The sequence below is a fragment of the Fundulus heteroclitus genome, chromosome 8, assembly GCF_011125445.2.
Source record: "Fundulus heteroclitus isolate FHET01 chromosome 8, MU-UCD_Fhet_4.1, whole genome shotgun sequence".
Classification (NCBI taxonomy): domain Eukaryota; kingdom Metazoa; phylum Chordata; class Actinopteri; order Cyprinodontiformes; family Fundulidae; genus Fundulus; species Fundulus heteroclitus.
The window spans coordinates 2,628,645-2,648,379 of NC_046368.1; the positions used below are offsets into that span (position 1 = coordinate 2,628,645).

Consider the following 19,735-nt stretch of genomic DNA (forward strand, 5'->3'; position numbering starts at 1 on the left):
TAAGGTTGATTTGATCTCTTCTCTGATTTTATTATTGTAATTCTTCTCCAAGTATTAAACAGTGATTACTTTTTAAGTGACTATATTATCTATATTATACATAAATCCCTGAGTACGGCTTTAACTGCACTTACAAACATTAAACAAGATTTGTATTAAAAAAATGTAAAGTAAAAGCAATAAGAGTAATTTTACTTTTTGTTTTTGATTAGTTATAAAAAACTTTTTCAACTGGACTGAACATCACGTCTTCATCATCATGCAAAGAACGTAAGTAGAAAAGTATTTATTGTTAACAAATGAAAAATGTATTTAAATCCCTAGTGGATAAAATACTTTAACATTTCGAACATGTTTCCAATTATAATTGATCATTTATTTGTGGTAAAAGGAGACTAAATAGGAGTTATGACAAAAACAGCAAAGGAATAAACAAATAATGTGAAGATCCAGAATCATGTTGGTCTCATGGAGGAGCCATTAGATCAGAACCATTATGTATAATTTGGCCTAAAGATAATATTTACAGATTTTTAAAGTTGCTGCTTTATTGTTGGTTCCCAGTAATAAATAATGTTGGCTGGTGTGTCCAACCACATGTCTCCACGACATTTTTACCTCAGCTATCTGAGAACTTTGCATGCTATAAAGAAAAACTTCCATACCATGATGCTCCCACTTCCAAACTTCAATGTGGCGTTGTGCTGCTTAATAAAAAAAAAAACTTGCTGTTATGATGTTTCTGTGATTATGTCTATCTCTGTTTCCCCTCCAATCACGGTGTGGGGATTTACATCCAAAGACGTCCATTTTTGTTCCATCCTAACAGAAAATGATTTGCATTATTTCAGCAGCTTGTCCAAATGACCTACACCTAACTTTAACTGTGAAACAACCAAAACTTCTAATTCCAGGTCCTTCTGAAGCTCTTTTAAATATTCTTATGATTCTTGTCAGAAATCTCAAAAGACCACCTATTCACAGCTGGGTTACAGTGAAACACATTTATTACCCATTCCCTCGTTATTTTTGATAAAAAAAAATGTTTGAAGGGATAAAAAGAGCTCCTTGCTTTTCCCCTTTATCGGTCTGATTACTTGGGTTGTTACCAACTTCTTGTGTGAATTTCATATTAAAAGCCCATATATTTGCTGGTGTTGTCTTCAACACCTTGTTTCACCAATATATTAACTGTAACAATGTTCATAAATGATGACAAACATTTCTGTCTTGACCTACTGTATATCATTCCTGTTGAACAATTTGGCCTTTTAGAAACTGTTCAGACAAATCCTGTAGCCCCAATACACACCCTGACCTACTAACAAAAATTAATTTACATCAATGATGGGTCCTTCTACGTACTCAAAGGGCTGCTTGACAATTTTTAGATCATTTTAAAGTTTTTTCTAGTGACCAGTTGTTTCATATGTTAGGTTTCAGACCAACTTTCTTGACAGCTTGTATTCTTTGTGTCTTTTTTGCATGTTTAAAGGCAAACATCTTTAAAGTTATGTTCTCCACATTCAACTTTCTTTTCCAAAACAAAAAAGCATTTTCTCTTTAGACCCATTGTTCTTGTCTCTGTTGGCTTTCCTATATGTTTTTAAGGAAGTAGTTGTTTAAAAGCCTCACCTAACAACTAATCTAGCATGTTGTTTCAGCATTAAACAGGTTTGTGTTCAGGGACAGTGCATAATAATCAACATTACAACATTAAGCTGTAAATATGCCAGATTTTGTTACAGTGACTAATTTTCATCAACAGTCCCAAGGTTGACGGTAAAGGAAAAGTTGAAATAGTTGAAAATTATAAGAACATACTATAAACTATGCACAATTGATACAGCTTGGTTATGACATTTGTTAGTTTATAAAACAAGTTAGTTCATGAGTGAAATATTGGTCATTCAAAAGGTAAAAGCACTCACTGGAATAGCTGTTCACAACTTGAAGGAAACAAAATAAACCATATTAAAAATAAACCATATTAATTTGAAAAGGATTAACATTTAGAGTAGTAAATGTTTTTGCTACTCACACACACACACACATCACCTTCAGGGTCTTCATAAACATCATAAGCTTGATCCACGAAATGGAGACACTGACTTTTCCATTACGTCTCCAGAAGGAGAAAAGAGAGAGACTGGAACAGTTACTCAAAGACTTGAAATAAATCAGTGTGGTGTGTACACTGCTGTGTTATTGATTTTTATTTTTGTGATTCAAGCAAAGTTTTATTCGGGTTGTGCTGCTACAGTAAACCGGAACTTTATGATGAACCGAAGCTTTTCTCCTTGAGGAGCGAACCAGGTTCTCTCCTCCATAGATGATCACATGCCTGGTTCACCTAGTCGGTTCTCCTCTTTTTACCCAAGCAATTGCACACTGAATTAACACATAGTTAACAGAGCAGACGTTGCTTTTGCATTAGCTGGGTCAAAAGGGTGGGTGACTGTGGCTTGATGGGTTCAGTTGTCGTCTGGCAATCAGAAGGTTGTGGGTTTGATTCCAGCTTCCCCTTGCCACGTGTTGATGCCCCTGGCCAAGGCCCTTAACCCCAAGTAGCCTACTGAGCTGTGTCTCGGTGTATGTATGTTCACACATTAGAGAGAGTGATTGGGGGAATGTGGCTGTAGTTTACAGCGCTTTGGGTGGTCAGCATGACTGGAAAATTGCTTTATAAGTTCAGTCCATTTACCATTTTAAAGCCCCGCCCACATGGAGGTGAGATTTTGTGTACCTGCATAGGTGTATCCAAGTGGTGTTTTGGGAGAATCTATCAGTTTTGAAACTGGAGACCAGGGTAGATAAATTTCAAAAGATTGTTGTTTTTTTTCATGTACATGCAAGAAGCATCTTTTCTCAAACAATGAACCACAGCTTCTCCTCTCTCTGTAAACCGCATGCGCCTCACTCACACAAATAATATCAATGATGCCGTTATCCAGTGTTTGTTATGGCTGTTAGTAGCGTCTTCATACGCTTCCTTTTTAACGAGCCCGCTCTACATGGTGTAACCACCGTTTGCCCTGTGAACAGCACCCAGATTCTCTGACCTACACTCTATCAAATACTTCACAATGAGAAAAGTGTCTTCATTGGCAACAGTGTATGGTGCAAATAGAGTGCGTAACTGAGCACAAGCGCAAGGCTAAAGAACTACAACTAAAATCTAAATGCAGTGCAACTTTGTCTGTATACTAAAATAAGGAAGGAGAAATGGTAAAGTTGACACGTACCAGTTTAATAAACTGTACTGGTCAGTAATAAACCAAGGACAATGCACAGTTAACTTTCAGTACAGTAGAACAATAGCACGGAACATTTCCCACTCATTAATTAGGTATTAATCACTGGAAGTGCTACAACTAAATATTACAACCCCAATAGATTAGTAATAAGATTTTGCTGTCTTAGAATTGTTCAAATCAACCCTTTAAACAGGTTGTACACATAAAAAACAATAAACAAGGCTGAAGGTATCAAACGGGCTGTATCAATCACACTATTCAGTTTCTTAAATTAGTAAAACAGTCCGTTAGCTTTTCAAACGTTGCAGGCCTGAGGGCACTCGATTAGCATCCGTCTTCAGAATAGCAGTTCCACCTATGGCAGCTCCTAGAACAACCACGAGGAATGGGTTACTCACTCCACCATGGATTACCAGTTTTAAACGAATGACAATAAAACTGCTCCAACTACGTTCCAACAGTCTGTTCCGCCGACCGACTGCCAGCAGGGACTTACTCTCCCAGTCCTGTTCTCATCCCAGTCCATCACAACCAATCAAATTGCTCAAACCTGATTTTGCCCTTGCCTGACCAGTAAGGTAGGGACAAGTAAAATCGATGCATTTACTGGCGGTAGTAAATAACAAAACGCTACATTTACTGTGCGTTTTAAGCCAACAGAAAATACCTGTGTGTACTATATTGTTTTGGACTTTTCCAGTGTATAATACCTCTAATATGTGAGTGTAAAACATTAACCAAATTAAGTAAAAGGTGTTTATTACTATTTAAGGTGAAAAGGTCTACCATACATTGTATTTAAGAAAATGTTTAAGTGTAGGAGACCTAAGGGGTTACAATGGCATCTCCCCAGCCAATCAACATAAAGATCCCATTAAACATCCTGTGTGAACTCACTACTTTAACAGATGACAAATAATATGTTTAATAATAAGGATAGTTAATGAGCAACATCGCTGTCTGCACTGATACACTCCGGACTGTACTTAAGATTTTTTCAGAAACAGTTGAGATCTAGATGTATTCCTAAAGAGGAAACTAAATGGATGTTTTTACAATTAACAATTGTGTCACTTCCTGTTTGCGGTACGGCCTATTGCGTCACTTCCTGTTTTCTGTCGCTACATGTAAAACAAAAATATTAAGAGGAGAGAAAATAACAGTTCTGTCATTGCAAAATATGCAACAAGAGGGCAGTTTAAAGCAGAGTTGTCACTGAAACAAATTGTTTAAGTAGATTTATAATAATAACATCACCTTTTCTCACTATCTTATCAGCCCATACGTCACGTCACAGCCCCCTTCAATGACAATTCATCCGGTCCTCCATGAACCATGACTCCATCCCAAGACATAGGAACAGTAGAAAATAAAATACATGAACAAAGGTAGAACTTTAAAGTCAACATTAACAGTAAAAATAGTAACCTTACACACTTATATCAGAAAAAAATTAACAGTGTGATCATTTGCCAAAACTCACAATTTATAAAGGGGGGATTGGAACGTCTGTGTGTGCTCACTCTCACTGACAGGCGAACTAGCTTTTCCACAAAACAACCCAACTGCCAAACATTTTCGCACCGGGCTCAAATTCACTACGCAGTACGTCTCCAACATTCAATACCTCTAAATGTTTTCTTACACTTTAAATTCAGCAAATTAGACACATGTTACCTTTCCTTCTGATAATGGGACCTTGAACAAAAACAGCAAACAAAGATCAGCTTGACACATGCAGTTAATCAGACAGCAAACCCTTCACTCACAGCACATAGACTTCACACATTCACTCCTTTATCTCACTTTACCGGGAACTAGTTACTTAATGGACTTTTCCTAATGGTCCAGATGCCCAATTCTCTTAATTTTTTGTATGTGTAGACATACAATTTGGCTTGTATTGTAACAGACCTATAAAGTGAAGGGGAAAAAAGGAAAAGAGAATAATACTGTACGTGTTTCAGAACGTAGGCCTACTGTTACAAATTTGATCTGAGGCCTTTTCACCAAACCAGAGATCTCAAAAACCAAACTTTACAAAACATCTGCAGTTAACTAAGGCTACAAAATCATTGGAGTCACCTTCAGGTTGTCCAATAAGCCTTTTTCTCAAAGCGCTTCACTTACACAGAGGCTTCACCTCTTATCTCCAACCAGCTCATTTAGTCCCTAAAGTCACTCTCTCACAGGACTCATTTCTAAATAGTTATAACATATGAGATGGAACTTCAACTGGTCTATCACCAGAGCTCATTCCAGTATTTTGTAGTTACAAAAATCGTGCAAGAGCTACTAAAATAAAATCAGCTGGGAGAATTTGTCACTTAAAGACTGCCGGACAGTTATCTTTTGTATTTTGGGCAGCCTCTTTTCGATGCGGAAAATTACAGCTGGTGGCCTTAAAAAGGAGCAGCAATGCATCACTTGTCTCGCTTAGAAAAAACAATACACTCTGTCCAAAGCAGAACCTGTGTGTGGCAAATCTTGAGTTAAAAAAGGAAAATGAGAGTGAGGTATATTTAACATACCTCCTCTTTTCTGTTTCTCAATGGGCCCTGTTTTGCCACTGGCGGTGGGTTCTGTGGAAAGCCTTTTTTCGTCTCCATACTTCACTCATAGGTGCCCGCATCCTCCACTAATTATGTAGGAGGGATGATTCAAGCACTGGCGAACAGCAAACTCTGCACACATATAGATTAAGGAGTGACAACTTCTTTTCAAGTTCAAGAATTTATTAACAGAAATAAAATGAGCATCCAGAGAGCATCACTATATAATGCTGTTTATCTGAATTAACACTATATTTCAATCAACAAATCCTCTCTACGAGGCTAGTGAAACTTAACTAAAACTACTGAGCAAAATGAAGATAAAAAGAAGCTAAGGAACTATGTACACACAAAAAGAAAAATAAGACAAAATAAAATGGTTGATCATCATCCGAATAATTCAGTGAATCCTTGTTCACCGAAGACCTGAGTCAAAGTTCCTCTTAAATAACATGCAATTATCTTAAATTAGCTTAACTCATTCAGAACAACATTTGGTATATGTTTCAACCCATTCACAATGCAAATCCTGAGTTAAACAAAACATTATTTGACAAAATAACATTTTAAACAAAGATTTTCTCAGTAAAACCATTAACTTTGGGGACACTTGATTTTATTAATTCGATTATATGGCTGGGAGGCTAGAGGTCGCTGTAGCGATCGGTCGCTAAAATTGGCTAATCCTACAGTTATACAACAACCGCCTTTTAATATTGCATATTAATGCGGTAATAACGCTCATAGCACTATCGAATGATGGTGGAGCGAAACGAAACAAACCTTATGTTGGAAATGATCCGTAGTTGTATCTGGAATGACTGATGTTACCGGAACCTAATAGCATTTAGGCTAGCGGGCCTTCGGCACTAACTTTAAAAAGCTTTGGCTTTATTTTAGTCATAATGAGTGCACCAGATAACACAAACATCAATATCCCATCAGTATATAAAACCCTTGTGGAGATAACGTTTGTTATAACCATAAAAACACACTCGAATTACATCGGCAATGACATGGTATCAAAATGCTAACGGCAGCTATGTCAGTTAGCTCCATGTGTTTAAAAACACAATGTTATAACATCACACAAACCATCCAAACAACCATTCAACTTTTCCTGTTTGTTTCTCTGCCAAACCTGTCGGTGCCTCGTGTGAATTCGGTTCACTTTGGCCATCCAAGGGAGAGTAGTACTCCAAGGGAACCTTGGTTATTTCAGCAGCGGGCTAGCGGCTCTGCATCCCGAAACGGGATCGGGGTGGGCCCCGGGTCTTGCATGCAGTCTGATTTGGTGGCATTGGGCAATTCCAGCTCAGCTCTTGTCTCAGCTTGGCCTGGTGAGGATAGCAGCCCGCTCCGTGCCGTCTCACGTCAGCTTTCCTGCAACAGCTGACAAAAATAAACAAAGCTGTTTCGGCATTCTTTACTTCAGCGGCTGGTTGCGCAGAAGTGAAACTGCAAACTTAGCTTCAATCTAGTCGGCAGATTTACGAACTCATTGGGGGTCCTCCGCTCTGCAGTGGACGAGAATTCCCCCCTTTGTCGCTCCATTGAAGTGAGGGGAGATGAGTTTCACATGAGGCTCCTCTCTGTGTAGCTGGTGGGCCTTGAGCCCCATGTGTCTCGCAGGGACAGCTGGTCTGCCCAGTGTTGTGGAAAACAAACTAGCTTGTAAGTTTTTGTCTCTTGAAATTTCCAAATGAATTAAGTATGCATATTTTAAATGTTTGGCTCTGATGTTTCTTCTTTGCTGCCAAATCTTAAACCAGGGTAAGACGGACCTTCAGAAATAAGCAGGAGCAGGCCCATATTAATTTCAACACCAGCCACCCTCTCCTCCAGCGTCTCCAGGCAAGAAGTGTGAAGAGACTGAGGGGGTTGTCCTTGGCTGCTGTTGTTTTATAGCACCCTGCTGAGGGGGCAGATCCTTGGTACCTGTGAAAGTCCCATGCTTCCAAACCAAATCTAATTTTATTTTTCTTATCATGGCTTTAATGGCGCAACATTGTTCCGCAGTGTTGCTTCGGTGTCTCGGACTAATTTTCTCTGGTCCCCTACCTGATCTGACCAGCGATGACATGTTTAGCCGCATATCATCATTTAACTGCTGGTTGTCTAGGTGGGGTCCTGAAAACGACGTAGGCCATATTAATAACTGGCAAACTTACTGGGGAAATCCTATTCTGATTTATTAATTAGTCCCAGGCCAATTAGTAACTACAATTCTTTTGAACATTAACCTTTTGTTTCCCTCATCCAAACTGCAAAGCAATAAAACCTCTTCTGATTGTTGTTTTGTATCGTCCACCAAGCCCTTACACTCAGATTTCATATCTGATTTGGTTATAAACACTAACAAGGTTATTATAGTGGGTGATTTTAACGTTCATGTTGACACTGAATGTGATAACCTTAGTGTAGCCTTTAAAACTATCCTAGATTCAATTGGTTTTGCTCAAAATGTGCATAAACCGACACACCCTTGCCTTCATACTTTGGACCTTGTGCTGACATATGACATTGATTGTGAAGAATTAACAGTATTTCCTCACAACCCTGTCCTATCTGATCATTTTTTAATAACCTTTGAGTTCAATTTAACTGAGTGTAAGGAGCAGGGAAACGGACCCAGAATCGACTCAGAACAGGTCGGTGGAAAGTTAACAGGCTCTTTATTTCGCAACTAAGTGTGCTGCTGGTGAAGCGCAGCTCACTCACAAGCCGGTAACCTCCTGTTGAGAGCTGCAGGTATGACTATGGACTGGGTCCGCGGAGCGGAAGCCTTGGGGCAGCAGCCGGGCTGATGATCTGCTCGGGACTCTCCTGGTGTGATCCAGAGAAGGTCCGGGGGGTAATCTCCAGTACACGGGGTCCGCACAGTGTTCCAAAAGGGGAATCCGAAGACAGGTCCAGGTTCAATCCAGGGTTCGTTAACGTGTGGGCTCAGAGGTACAAAGGGGTTAGGCAGGCTCGGTAATCCAGGTACAGGTGAAAAATAGGTCATCCAAAAACGAGTCAAGGTCGGGTAACAGAAACAGGCAATCAGAAAATGCTGGAAGGTACTCAGGTTGTAGGCATGAGACGATCTGGCGCTGATGGTTTGTTTGATGGTGGCTTATAAGGAGGTGGAACCAGGTGAAGCCGGTGAAGGTTGATTGCAGGTGGGGTGGAGCCGAAATAGGTGTACTGAGTGAAGGAAAAAACCAACCCCAGTGCCAAGATCATCACACTGAGTTCTCCACCCCAAAAGAAGGTTTCATTATAGTAGATCTTTATCAGATAATGCTGTATCAAACTTTAAGGTGTGTTTTAACATCCTCAGTATCACAGAAATGCCCTGCGGATGGCAGCAATGTTGTTTCTTCCCTTTCACAAATTGACGCTTTTGTTGACGGTGTCACTTCCTCGTTGTATTCTGCATTAGACAATGTAGCTACCTTGAAAAAAAAAGTGATTATTCACAGGAAACTGGCTCCCTGGTATCTTAATTTCATTTTAGAATTAAAATGAAAGTTATGTTTAAACTGACGTTAGAATTCATATATTTTTTATTGAAATTTATTTTGGTCTTTACTAAATTATGTCTTTTTGTTTAAAGATATTCAAACTGCATTTTCACAAATGTTTTAATATAATTCAGTTTTTCAGTTTATTTTTTACTGGACCAGATTTACACAGATTTAAACATTGGAGAATTACCTCTGGATATCAGAAGATTTTTTTTACATATTGTACTATGTGGGGAAATTTTCAGAATGAGAGATATGATGGCATTCAACTTCACAGTCTGCAGGTTGGCTCAACCTAGCTGTCATTTATGAAGCAATAAAATGCAGAAAACATCTATCTAAGAGTAAATATTTGCTTTGTCCTTTGATGAGCTACTCAAAAACAGATTAAGCCCCCTTTCATAAAGATATTTATTCGTCCTTCAGAGTATTAATTTTTTCACACAGTCACACAGTGATTAACGAAATAAGGATTTCAGCCTAAATTAAATATTTGAATATTGCTTTTACAACATTTCCAATATAAAAAGAGGAATGGGGGAAATTTATTTAAACCAGTAAATTATTACTTTTTTACAGGAGAATCTCATCTCAGTTCAGGAGCATCATCTCTAAAAGCCTCCTTATCAAACCAGGACCCCCTGCTGTTTACCAACTAACAACAAAAAAGGAGAACTTTGGACCTGTGACAAGAATAACTCTGGGAAAGAAAGATTTGAACAAGGCCAATAGAACAGTGCTGCTGGTGGGGGAAACAGGAGCAGGAAAGTCCACTATCATCAACTCTCTGGTCAACTATGCCATGGGAGTAAGGTTTGATGATGAAATCTGGTTTCAAGTCATAGAAGGAGAGAAGACAAAGCAGACCGAAAGCCAGACATCAGACGTGATCGTCTACGAGATCTTTGGGTTTGAGGATCGAATTCTGCCATTCTCTCTGACCATCATTGACACGCCTGGATTTGGAGACACCAGAGGGCTTGAACATGATATTATTGTCAGTCAAAGATTGTTTGACTTGTTTCGATCAGATGATGGCATTAATGAGATTCATGCTGTGGGTCTGGTGGTGAAGGCCACAGATAACCGAGTCAATGATCGCCTTTCATACGTCTTCAATTCAGTCATGTCTCTGTTTGGGAAAAACCTAGAGAAAAGCATCGTGGCTCTCATTACTCACTCAGACGGAAGAACGCCCAAAAATGTTCTTCAAGCTCTTGCAGCTACAAAAATCAAATGTGCCAAAAATGAAAAGAATCAACCTATTTACTTCCTTTTTGATAACTCCCAAACTGATGACCGATCTGAGGACATCGAGTTCCTAAAAATTGCTACTGACATTTCAACAAAAGGAATGAGAGCCTTCACTGCCTTCCTGGAGGAGAAATCGGCTCAAAAACTGATGACGACTACGGACGTCCTGAAGGAACGCATCAGCCTGACCGCCTGTATCCAGAACCTGCAGGAGAGAATCCAGTTAACTGAGCAGAAACGGGAGGAACTGAAACAAACCCATGATGCTCTGGTCAAACAAGTAGAAGACATGAACAAATCTTACACTGTCACTGTAGAAGTCGATGACGTCTACAAAGAAAGGGAGTCTCTTCGAAGTAAAAAGCTTTTCAGGTTTGGTCTCTTTGAAAAAGCGATGGTCTGCACCGTCTGTGAGGAGAACTGCCACTATCCTGGCTGTACACTCAGTCCCAGTCCCCAACATTGTGACGTCATTAGAAGAGGTCGTTGCACTGTCTGCACCGGGAAATGTCCTCCATCAGCTCATGTGAAGGAAAACTGGAGATATGTGATAAAAACCAAAAAGGTTAAGAAGATTGTAGAAATCAAGAAAGAGAACAAGGCAGAGAAGTTTGACCCTGAACTCAAGTTTAAATATATCAAACGTCTTGCAGAGCAGATACAGAAACTGAATGAAGAGAAGTTCCAGCTGGTCCATGAGTCCTACCAACATGTCATCCAACTGGAGGAGATCGCCCTCAAGGTGGAATCTGTCTCCACTCTTGTCCACCTGGATTTCCTGATTGAGAAGATGAAGGAAACTGGAGATAAAGCAAAGGTCCAGAAATTGGAGAAAATGAGAAGTGAAATGGATGAAGGAACCAAATTAGCGCTGCAGTATTTATGGGGCAGAATGATTGCAGCCATGTAAAAGCAGTCAAGAACCGACACATCTGTGAAGAGAGTCCAACAGGAAGCTTCATTACCTCTGGAAAGCTTCCAGATTAGAACCTTTGCTCAGGTTTCAGTCAAATAACCTCCCATCTGACCTGAGAAAGGAAAAATGGGCTTTATTAATTGTCAATGATACTAAATTGAGTCATTTGTTAAAATTATATTTTTATTATTGGGAAAAAATATAAGAATTTTATGTACATACATGGTACATTAAAAACACATGGTGACTCCCCAAATTAGCAGCCCACACAAAAAATACAATTGCACAAGAATTACTACCAAAGATCAATAGGAAGTAAACATTTGATTATTGATATGCAATATCAGAAAGAAGAGAATATTTAGGCAGTTGGTTGATACCGTTTTAAAAGGGGAACAAGAAACAAACTAACAAATGATTTTTCTGCAGACATTTCCATCTGTATTTTCTAATAAACAACTATTTAAACAGCTGAACTGCAATAAACACAAAGCACTTAAGAGATGAGGGGAAATAAGGTAGAAATTATCATTTATCTTGATGATAATAAACTCAAATTGACAATGGTTGAAAATCTGCTGTTGTGGAGTGGTACTTTAACAAATTTTTCCACTCTTGGTTCCAATAATAGCATAAACAAATATTCATATATTAAGAAGTATGATTGAATGCAGATATTTTGTGCTTTCTATCAGTAATTTCACTTCTTAATGTCACTGGTGTACTTTGTTTTAAAGTGGGTATGTTTGTGTAAGACTGTAGAACTGAGTCCTACAATCTACCAGCAATTTACATTTGTCAATGTTTAAATACATTGTATTGTTTTATCATTGTCACAACAAATACAGCAAAATATTACAAAATTTTAGTACATATCAAAAATCACTAGTATTTAAAATAAATATTGACAATTGTGTATTTGTCTTAACTCATCAGAATCAACTTTATTCGGCAGGTTTTGGGCTACAAACAAGGAATTTGACTTTGGATTCCAACATTAGCCTCATGGAAACTAGAGTTAATTAGCTTTGAAGAAATTAAACTATTCTGCATATCAATGACATGTTAAAACTATATTTAGCTTATCTTGATTACATTGCATTACTTTTAGCTCTAAAGTAGACGCTGGTGGCTGTCTTTCTTTAACTCAATATTTGTATCATAAATACATTTTCTTTGTTCCTTGGTGAGTTGACGGCCAATGGTGACATGAAGTCCCACTGAGGGTGGACTGTGACTCAGACACTGAAAGACAAGCAATTGTATTATTTTAACAATACCAAGTTACCTGTAATTCATGCTATACACTCAAAACAATTATCAGCCTTCTGTAAATAAAATGCTTAAAAATTATATCCTTTTTTCCTTGTGTGTTTATTGGGTCTGTTTTTTTATAGATCTTAAATAGGTTAAGTGCAGGTACTCAGCTATTTCTATCTAAATTGAGGGCTGCTGTCTGTCTTAACATGTAAAAGTAAATTAAAATAAAACGTTATATTTTAGACCTCCGTCAGATCGGTTGTACTAATCTATTTCTGTTTCCCTCCCTTTCCTAATAAACAAATTTCTGTCTCCACCTTCAACAAGCTGATCAGTGATTAACAGTATTTTATTTAATGTCATATTCTAATGGGCTGTAATATTAGCCACCATTATTCTGCCATATTCATATTTTTTTTATTAATACCGATACATACTGATTTAATGTTAAATAAAGCCTGAACCTAACGGCAGGCAGATAGAAGAGGGTCTTTATGCCTCTGTCCTATGTTCTAGTAAACCTCCAAGCAAGGTTAGTGGATCAAAGTGTCCACCTTCATCTTCTGCTCCACCAACTCGTACGCCTCTTCCTCTGCCTCGAACTTCCATCAGTGGTCCAACAGTGAGGTATGACACGTAAACTAGGCAGTAGTCACACCCCGCAGGGGATGGTGCCTCCTCACGGGACATCAGTAGAAGAAATGTGCCAAAACGTTTATCTGTATTTTTCATATGAATCCTTATGTGTGTCATGAATCTAATCCACCCAATACAAGTGTTCCAATAATCAAACCCAATTTATCAAACCAGTTCTTACTTTTAACAGCCAAATAATGCAACATTTAACATTTAATGAACAAATTACTAACAGGCACCATTAAAATTTATAATATGATCTCTATGCTGATGACATTCACCTATACTAATTATTTGGATAATCAGAATTTCATAAATAATCTAATTTATTTGACTTCACAGAGATTAAGTAATAGCATTTTTAAAACAAAACAACGATAAACCATAGAACTTCATCATCACAGCTCTGTTTTTTATCTTTACAGAGTATTATAAATAAGCGATTAGTTACTTCACTTAATTAAAGATACATTGCGCAACTTCCAGGATTTTTGCTGATGTCTGTCGAGTCTTGCAAACAGTTAAAATGACAGCAGTGTTGTGCATGTGCATGGAAGAGGAGGGGGAAAGAGCTGTCTGTTAGGACTTCACAGGGTTTTTTTTTTATTGCTGTAATGTTTTCTGAGGTAAGAAAGTTAGAAATATTATTTTGTTATATAATATTATATAGAAATAATTTGTTATTTTGAACAGGAATGTTTTATGTTGAGTCATTAGTAGCTTTTCTGGGGAAAAACATAGCTACCCTTTAGTTAGTCAATAGTGGAAGGGACGGACTGGCCATCGTGAGCACCAGGAGTTTTCCCATCCTTGGGGGCTAACTGGTGCCCCTGGGCACCATGTTGGTGACCCCTGGTGTTGGTGACATTTTTAGCTAATTGCAGCTTTTTAATAAAAAAAAACAATGATCACTCTGTAGCTATTTCTGATTATGTTTTACGTTAATGTTCTTTCTATGGTTTTAATTTCAGTCATGAAAAATGTGATCGGCGTGAACCTAAAGGATGATAATTCCATCCAACCTGTTGTTTTAACTCACAGCGCCTACTACAGTTGAACACATAATCTACTCAAGTCATTCTGTGTCTCTAATGTTTATAAGACTTGGATGTAAGCTTCATCTATATTTAATACTGTTAATTTCAACAAGCAATTTTGAAAGGATGAAATCTGACACAGGTTTTAAAATGGCTTTGAGTAAGTCTGTTCTTCTTTTAGGAGTTCTTCACTGACCAACATGATCTCCAAAAGTACTCTGATCCGATCAGGAAATCCATCAGTTTACCAGCTAAGAACAAAGAAAGAAAAATCTGCTACAATGATTAGAGTGACTGTCGGCGAAAGAAATGCACGCAAGACAAATAAAACCATCTTACTGGTTGGTGAAACAGGAGCAGGAAAGTCCATGCTGATCAATGCACTGGTCAACTTCACCATGGGAGTGAAGTTTCAGGACAATGTCTGGTTTCAGATCAAGGAGGAGGTGGACCAGGAAACATCTGAGGTGACTGTGTATGAAATATTTGGCTTTGAAGGTAAAACCCTGTCCTGCTCTCTGACCATCATCGATACTCCAGGGTTTGGCAGCACTAGAGGGATCGAACATGATGTCAACATCAGCCAGACATTATTGCAGTTGTTTCAATCAGGAGACAACATTAATGAACTTCATGGAGTGGGTTTGGTGATGAAAGCCAGTGATAATCGACTGAGTGACCGACTGATGTACATCTTGAATTCAGTCATGTCATTGTTTGGAAAAAACATAGAAAACCACATTGTGGCTCTCATCACCCACTCAAACGGAAGAACACCGAAGAACGTCCTTGAAGCCCTTGAGGTTTCCACCATTAAATGTGCCAAAAATGAGAAGAAGCAGCCGGTCTACTTCCTGTTTAATAACTGCCAGAACGAAGACCGGAACGAAGAAGCAGAATTTCTGGAAGGTGCAAATAAGATAACAGAGAGAGGAATGACAGAGTTTGCCGCCTTTCTGGAAAAATCTCCATCTCAGAAACTTAGGAAAACTGTTGATGTCATAAAAGAACGCACCAAACTTACTGCCTGCATCCAAAACCTGCAGCAAAGAATAACTGAGACTGAAGAGAAACAGAAGGAAATCAGACAAACTCTAGATAAACTCATGAAATATAAAGAAGAGATGAAAAATAATGAAGATTTTGATTTAGAAATAGACGAGCTCTACAAAGTCAAAGAACCCATCAAAACTGGTGTTTTCGAAGGTGCTATGTGCTGTACTCGCTGTGAGGAGAACTGTCACTATCCTGGATGCACATTGGCCCCGAGTCCCGCCTTCTGTGATGTCATCAAAGAGGGCCACTGCATCGTCTGCAGTGGGAAGTGTCCCACATCTGCTCATGTAAAAGAAAAGTGGATATACGTGACCAAGACAAGAAGAGTTCAGACCACTCTGAAAGAAATTAAGCAAAAGTATGAAAACAGTAAAACTAATAGGGAGAAAAACTTGAGTTATTTAGAAAGTCTGAACACCGAAATGAAAGATCTGAAAGCAGTAAAATCTGAGCTGCTGAATGAGTCCTACAACCATATCGTCAAACTGGAGAGGATTGCTCTGAAAGCTGATTCAGCATCTACTTTAGTCCACTTGGACTTCCTGATTGAGAAGATGAAAGAAACAGGAGACACTGAGAAGGTTAAGAAACTTGAGAAAATGAAAGAAAATGTGAACGAAGGAAGCAAAGCAGCTTTACAATATCAACATACTTCTGCATCTCACCTTAAGATGCAATAATAAGCTCATTATTGTGAATTATCAATTGAGAACGATGTTTCCATAAAAACGAATTCATTATATGAAAACAAATATTTGGTGACGGGAAAATCTGCATGTTTTATTGAATGATTCTTCATTGAACATGTAAAACATTAAATGAACAATTTAGGCCTGGTTCATAAAAAACACTATGAAAACATGTACTTATAATTCATGGTAGAGGTTATTATATAAATAAACATGTCTTAGATTTGAATTGTTCATTTAACCAGAGACAGGTGGAGGGCAGTTTAGCTCTGATGTTTTAGTTAGAAAACTTTTCTTTCCTCTCAGTCTTCACATAAATCCTTTAAAGGAGCAATAAGTGATATTTCACCACTAGGTGGAGGTTAAGCACTTTCTGTAGACCAAAACAAAATGTGTGACAAGCCACAATTTTCTACCTTCACTGCAGCTGCAACCCAGGCCTTCCTTACCCTTGTAATGCGCTGCCCTTGTAAGAACAGCATGTCCTTTCAGAGGAACGTGTCTAGTGAAAAAGTAACTCAGAATTTTTATAATGCTGTTAGCAAGAGAACATTTTGACCTGCTAAGGGTGCTCTCCACCATTTTGCTCCAACACTGACGGTGGCATTTTAGAGTATGGAGGGGCTAAGCCATCAGAGGCAGCTGTTCATGTGCACGTACACATGAGCGGCCAGTCCATCTATGTAAACATGAGACTGGAAAACTACACAAACAGATGCAGTGTGATGTCAAACCATAGTCCATTGGAATTATTATATTTAGTTCTTCACATCATTGATTTTTTTTTTTTTTTGTTCTTTCTGTCTAAAATAATGAAATTTTACTCATTGCTCCCTTAACTAACAGAAATAAAAAGACAATGAAACACTAACATAAAACTTGTATGTTAATGTTACCAAGTTATCTAAGGTAGTAGTTATGGATGTGCCCAGGCTGTATTTACAGAAATTATGATGATTATTTCAACAAGTAAACAATAATGGATTGTTGTACTGCTTAAACAATAATTTGATTAAACAAACCTTGAACCAAAATTGATAATGTGCCGAGATCTGTTGTCTCCTGATCCTCCATATGAAAAATTATTTCTGTTATTTTATGATGCATTGTTTCGGAAAACAAAAAATAACTACAGATCATAAAGTCCATGTTAGTGAAGTACTGCTGGGCATGTGCAATATACCAGCATTAATATATTGACCATGTGGTATTTGTTTGGTCATGTGACAGTAATAGGGATGCAGCACAGAGGGGAAATTTGCCTCTGCATTTAACCCATCCCATAAGGTGGAGTGTGCTGCTGACACTGAGCCTAACCCTAACCACCAACTTTTGAGGCCTTTCCAGGATGCAAACGCCCGTCTTTTGTTGTGGATGTCATCTTTATCAAAGAGGAAGAGAACACTAGTAAAATAGAGAAAGATGCAGCTTTGTCTTTGCAAATTTATTCAAAGGCATATAGCATTTGAATGTCTCTCACTGAATGCAGTCAGAAAGGCAGAGCAAGAACAAAAAGACACGATCTACATTTATACATGATGGGTACCAAGGAGCACTTTAGGGAGTATGTTTCATCTTAGCAACATTCTTGCCACAGGACGTAGGAGTTGCTTACAGCGTAAGTACATTTTCAGAGTAAATTTTTCCACCACATTCATCTCTTCTGATTACAACATAATCACATAATAGTAAAGAAATTTTTCAAAACATCTTGAGCCAGAGTAGGAAATTGTGTAAAATGTACACAACAGCCATTTGTTTTTGGAGGACTTAGTGCTCTTTAGTTGGTAGAAAACCAAACGACTGAAATAATAATTATAATGAAAATGTTAAAGCATATAACTTACTGCATTTAAAATGCTAGAATGCTGAACATCAGTATTAACTACCCATCTGGTTTAGAGTTATTACATCATTATAGCACCCTTTAAGCAATGTAAAATCCATCCTCATCAGTACTGTCATCGTCTTTTAATGCAGAAACAACATACTCCTCCAGAACATGGTCAGAATAAACAGAAAGCGAGTCTGCATCAGTATTGATCTTCAGGAAAGTGGTATCAGTCATTCTCCTTACCTTTAACCCCCCCAATATTACAACATGAGAGAAAAATCAAAGTACACACAGAACAACTGTGATTTCTCAGTGTCCATACAGTCTGATGAATTAGGTGCCACCAGATGTTGTCAGCACAATCAGGATAGTCAGGGAAGTGATGGGTCTCTCTCCAAGTCAGCCAATGGGTATGGTTAAAGTGATTGCTCATGTCAGTCACAAATTGTTTGCACTGTACCTTTTTCCAAGAAGAGCACGAGAGTCAGGATGTAGGAGAGAAATTAACTTGAAAAAAAAACAAAAAGTCGAGACGAGACAAAGCTGCTTCTCCTTTTCAGCCAGCAGGGGAACCTTTGCTCTGTAAAAACGCAGAATTGCACATTCACGTTTCCATTCAGCAAAATCCCCAAAAACACGAGCCTCACGGTCCCATTTATAGGGTTTCATTTACATTGATGTGTATCTGGGGTGTTCTAGTCACATATCACAACAGATGCTTCCTCTTATTCCTGGATAGAATGTTTATATAACTGTTTACTGTGAATAACAGGAAATAGCTAAACATTAATTCTCCTTGATATCACTAAGAAGACTTCCAGTGTTGGTGAAAAACGGGGTTCAATCTTGGCAATAACCAAAGTTCAACCAGACTCCAGTTGTCCTCTTTTTACCACTACTAGTTCTATAACTTTCCAATCTCCTATAATCCCCCTTTTTTCACTAAAAGTGAAACCTTCCAAAGGAAAACCTTTGGAAGGTTTTGAAGGAAGATATATATACATTCAACAAAAATATAAACCCTTTTGATTTTGCTCCCATTTCTTATGAGATGAACTCAAAGATCTAAAACTTTTCCACATACACAATATCACCATTTCCCTCAAATATTGTTCATAAACCAGTCTAAATCTGTGATAGTGAGCACTTCTCCTTTGCTGAGATAATCCATCCCACCTCACAGGTGTGCCATATCAAGATGCTGATTAGACACTATGATTAATGCACAGGTGTGCCTTAGACTGCCCACAATAAAAGGCCACCCTGAAAGGCCACTTTATTTTTTTTGGGGGGGGGGCTCTGGGGACTCAGAAAACCAGTCTGGTGTGTCCACCATTTGCCTCACGCAGTGCAACACATCTCATCTTCCTTCGCATTGAGTTGATCAGGTTGTCAATTGTGGCCTGTGGAATGTTGGTCCACTCCTCTTCAATGGCTGTGAGAAGTTGCTGGATAATGGCAGGAACTGGTACACGCTGTCGATACGACGATCCAGAGCATCCCAAACATGCTCAATGGGTGACATGTCCAGTGAGTATGCTGGCCATGCAAGAACTGGGACGTTTTCAACTTCCAAGAATTGTGTACAGATCCTTGCAACATGGGGCCGTGCAAATCCTGCTGCAACATGAGGTAATGTTCTTGGATGTATGGCACAGCAATGGGCCATATATTGGGTATCTCGTCATGGCATCTCTGTGCATTCAAAATTCCATCAATCAAATGCACCTGT

The 19,735-nt window shown here is 38.4% G+C and overlaps 1 protein-coding gene across 3 annotated transcripts; it reads left to right on the forward strand.

Moving 5' to 3' along the window:
• Positions 1 to 212: 212 nt before the first annotated feature.
• LOC105925880 lies at positions 213 to 17,197 on the forward strand. 3 transcript variants are annotated; one of them, XM_036139885.1, is made up of 3 exons: positions 244 to 270; positions 13,268 to 13,378; positions 14,606 to 17,197. In XM_036139885.1, exons 1-3 carry the CDS (start codon positions 260 to 262, stop codon positions 16,158 to 16,160), a joined length of 1,677 nt encoding a protein of 558 aa, XP_035995778.1. In that variant the 5' UTR covers positions 244 to 259; the 3' UTR covers positions 16,161 to 17,197. The 3 variants fall into 3 exon arrangements, with proteins under 3 accessions (XP_035995779.1, XP_035995780.1, XP_035995778.1); XM_036139886.1 differs by lacking the exons at positions 13,268 to 13,378; positions 14,606 to 17,197 and adding an exon at positions 9,901 to 11,700 and having other exon boundaries at positions 213 to 270; XM_036139887.1 differs by lacking the exon at positions 13,268 to 13,378 and having other exon boundaries at positions 232 to 270.
• The last annotated feature ends 2,538 nt before the right edge of the window (positions 17,198 to 19,735 follow it).

Excerpts from the sequence above, each read along its gene's own strand:
- LOC105925880 (XM_036139885.1), top strand. Across the intron at positions 13,379-14,605 it reads ATCAGTGGTCCAACAGTGAG|GAGTTCTTCACTGACCAACA; the intron begins GTATGACACGTA and ends TTCTTCTTTTAG.